This window comes from Pseudochaenichthys georgianus, chromosome 16 (assembly GCF_902827115.2).
Source record: "Pseudochaenichthys georgianus chromosome 16, fPseGeo1.2, whole genome shotgun sequence".
NCBI classification, from domain to species: Eukaryota; Metazoa; Chordata; class Actinopteri; order Perciformes; family Channichthyidae; genus Pseudochaenichthys; species Pseudochaenichthys georgianus.
The window spans coordinates 27,477,939-27,482,079 of record NC_047518.2 but is presented as its reverse complement, the minus strand read 5'-3'; the positions used below and the strand labels follow the sequence as shown (position 1 = coordinate 27,482,079).

General features: G+C 36.9%; 1 protein-coding gene across 2 annotated transcripts; it reads left to right on the top strand.

Moving 5' to 3' along the window:
* The first annotated feature begins 206 nt into the window (after positions 1-206).
* Positions 207-3,388, top strand: sun2 (Sad1 and UNC84 domain containing 2). 2 transcript variants are annotated; one of them, XM_034103326.2, is made up of 9 exons: positions 207-356; positions 666-756; positions 984-1,273; positions 1,399-1,470; positions 1,646-1,744; positions 1,909-2,021; positions 2,123-2,296; positions 2,392-2,481; positions 2,610-3,388. In XM_034103326.2, exons 2-9 carry the CDS (start codon positions 668-670, stop codon positions 2,733-2,735), a joined length of 1,053 nt encoding a protein of 350 aa, XP_033959217.1. In that variant the 5' UTR covers positions 207-356; positions 666-667; the 3' UTR covers positions 2,736-3,388. The 2 variants fall into 2 exon arrangements, with proteins under 2 accessions (XP_033959217.1, XP_033959218.1); XM_034103327.2 differs by lacking the exons at positions 207-356; positions 984-1,273 and having other exon boundaries at positions 667-756.
* Positions 3,389-4,141: the final 753 nt, after the last annotated feature.

Sequence of the window (4,141 nt, the reverse complement as noted above, 5' to 3'; positions counted from 1 at the left end):
GTAGATAGTTGGTGTTTCAATGTTTTCATATGCCTTTATTTAAAGCTCTTTGAATTTGCCTTAACAAATCACGTGATTCATAATGGAATGTGTGTGCGCACTGGCAAGCACACGCACAGTCACGTGTGCGAATGACGTAGAGTTCTAGTTAATTGTGACGTATTTTGAATTCGCAAAGACCAAAGGTAATTCTAGGGTTCTGGAAGGAAAGTGAAGTTCCATTTCATCTTCTTAACTCTCAACAGGCAGCAGAGAGGCCGGAGCAGCACAGAAAGTTATATTAATCCTAGATATATAGATAGATATTCATTTATCTCCGACTACATTTACAGACAGACTTCTTCATCAAACAGCAGGTAAGTCATTGCTTATTAGCTTACAAAGGCCAGACCATATGTATGTGACTTCCCCCTGAGTGGGCAACATTTTTAACATACTAAATAGTTTAAAGGGTAAAATTAAGTAAATTAATATATGATAGCTTTTCCTTAGAAGCAGCTTTTCATCCTGTTTAGATGTTGTGTTATTTTCTATCATTGTAACCTTTGAAAAAGCACATTTACAGCTAATAGTATTTTAACAGTGGTGTTAACTTAAACCAAGGGCAACTACAATATTTGGAGAAGTTGTTTACAGTAGTAAAAGCTCTTTTGTTTGGTTTACAGTCATGCCACGGAGAAGCACACGATTAGACTCCCAAGGATACTACGACAATGAAGGACGACCAATAATTTGCTACAAGGAACACCTGAACAGGTAAGCTATGGTGTGTGTGTGTGTGTGTGTGTGTGTGTGTGTGTGTGTGTGTGTGTGTGTGTGTGTGTGTGTGTGTGTGTGTGTGTGTGTGTGTGTGCATGGGTGAAGCAGACATGCTTGTACATACGCACATGTCATATACTGTATGTATTTACTGTAACACAGTCTACAATTTTCATTATAGATCTCCAGACCTTTAACTTTTTTTTAATTTAAATTACATTCAGGGTTTTTAACAGCAGATGTTCGAGGAGCTCTTCATTCCGTAGTAGAGCAGAGTCCACAAGCACCAGAAACATACATAATAACATAATAACAAACATGGACAAGAACATAAAGAGTTACAAAGACAGCGAAAGCAATACTAACAGACCAAGCAACAGCAACGAAATTGGCGACTCCTACAGAAACGATGTCAACAACACAAGTAGTAACAGACACAGAAACAGCAGGTTCTCCACTATATTCAACCAAAATGTTTTTTACATCCTCTTCTGCATAATCGTCCTGTGTTTTGGTAAGTGTAACAAACAACTATATCGACTTTAGTTCCTCAGCTTTTTACTTTTATATTTTCTGTCTTTTGAAAAACAAATGTCTCTGACCTGTTTCTTCTATTCTTTGTTTCTCTCCGTCTACCAGGATTTGCATGCAGAGAAGAGTTTCTCTTAAATAAATTAAACAAAGAGACAATGACCAACTTCGAGAGTCAAGGTAAGCCATTTAAATCATATTTATCATTTTCATTAGCAAACAAACTAGTGACAGTGACAGCAACACAATTAGCAACAGAAACATTGACAGCTTCTTAAACATTTGCATATTGTCTATCTTTGGAAAATCGTGAAAAAACGGTTTCTTTTATGCTTTGTTTCCCTCCATCCTTTAGTTAACACATTACGTGAAGAGATTCTCAGATTAAACAAAGTCCTGAACTCCCTGCAACCGGTGGCGGACACAATGCCCAACTTCGCTCTGGAGAGTCAAGGTAAGGCATTCAAATCATATTTATCATTTTCATCAGCAAACAAACTAGTGACAGTGACAGCAACACAATTAGCAACAGAAACATTGACAGCTTCTTAGACAATATTTTTAACTTTGAGAATGATTGTATCTCACTCTCTTTGTGCGTGTGTTTGTTCTGTGCAGAGGCAAGAGTTTTACTTGATCGGTCCTCACAAACGTACTCCAAAAAAGGAGGCTGCGCCTATCTTTTTGGAATTTTTTGTAAACGACCTGTACACCCAAGGACAGTCCTTCAGGTAGGAACTACACTCACCAAAACAAATGGCAAATGATATAAAGGTTTGGGATTTTTAAGCAACCTATCTCAACTCTATTTTTATACTCTTTCTTCACTCAGGGAGGCTCACCCCGGGCTGTAGGACGCTGCTGGCCCTTTGAAGGTGGGCAGGGGCATTTATTCATCGCCCTGTCACACCCAGCCTACATCAGCCATGTGACACTAGGTCACATTTCAAAGAACTTGTCCCCAACTGGCACCATTCCTAGTGCCCCAAAGACGTTTTCTGTCTATGTAAGTCACAAATGTATCATTGTTACATTACAGATGTTCAGTTTAAGTGGGAACAACAAGGTGTTCAACTGTGTCTCGACCTTCCTCTCTTGCAGGGCATGACTACTTTAGATGACAAAGAAACCTATCTAGGAACCTCTCTGTTTGATCAGGATGGGGACGCAACACAAACTTTTGAGCTACCTGTGAGTATTACACTATGCAATAAACACAAATATTAAAGGAGTGAAAGCTCTGTCATTTAATCATTTGTTTCCCATACTGTCAGTTTTTGCTCAACAAACTGTTTCTGCTCTTTTCTCACATCTCTTAGGATCATGGAACAGGTGTCTTCAAATATGTGAAACTACAAGTTGAGAGCAACTGGGGTCACCCCGACTACACCTGTCTGTACAACTTCAGAGTTCACGGAAAGCTGGCAGAAGTTACAGACAGGTAAGTATACATTTCATTCAATTTTCTAGACTCAATCCATCTGTGAACAAATAGTCGTACTTTACATTCTGTTGTGGAATTAGCAAGCATTCATATTATTATTATTGTTATTATTATTATTATATTATTAACATATCATTATTATTATTACCATATTATTATTACCATATCATTGTTATTATTATTATTATTATTATTATTATTATTATTCTATTACCTTATTATTATTATTATTATTATTATTATATTACCATATTATTATTACCATATTATTATTATTATTGTATTACCACCTTATTATTATATTATTACCATATCATTATTATTATTATTATTACCATATTATTATTATTTTATTAACATATTAGTATTATATTATTACCATATTATTAGCATATTATTATTATTACCATATTATTATTAACATATTATTTTATTATTACCATATTATTATTATTAGTAGTAGTAGTATTATCATATCATTAACATACGATGATTATTCCTTCCATCTTCATATTGCTTTACTACATAGACATTGACATAATTACACCCAGGGGTTACATTTGGATTTCATATTGTTATGTCCCCACCAGGTGTTCTTGGTAAGAAGTTGATTTTAATAATAAACTCACAATAAAGATGATATAATCAAAAATACAGGCTCTTAAAACCAGATATGTTCAAAATAACGCTACACAAAACGAAGGTCACAGATTATCACAGTCATAGCGCACTATGGGCACTTAAGGCTAAAATAGTGAGGCGTCTCGCACAAGTGGCAGCCCACTGCTCCTAACACTAGGATGGGTCAAATGCAGAGAAACAATTTCCCCACGGGAATTAATAAAGTATATCAAAATCAAAAAATCACAAATCACAGAATAAACACTTAGGCACACACCCTAACTAATCACTGTAGCAGAACTAGCACAGAGCTACACAGAACATAAGGAGAGCACCGAGAGACGTCTGACACAGACTCACAGTTTTGTTAACCATGTCTACTACTAAACCTACCTAATAATTCTGAAGGACTAAAAGACTCGAAGGAAATCTCTACACACAATACACATAACGACCAGGGTCGTAACAATATGTGGTGTGGGGCTCTGTTTGAAGGTGCGAGGGGGGTTATCTCATTATTTGTCCTTAAGGGTTATACATGAGGCCCTAAAGCAGGGGTGCCCAACACGTCGATCGCAATATTTTCATTTTTTTTAAAGTTAGCCTATCATCCATCCTTACTATGGCATTTGCCACTTGATTGACCAGGCACGAACCAGCACCTTACCGTGGTAGAGAGGTTTGTGTGCCCTGATGAACCTGGGGGCTGTGTTGTCTGGAACCTTGTGTTCCTGGTAGGGTCTCCCATGGCAAATTGGTCTCAGGCAAGGGGCCAGACTAAGATTG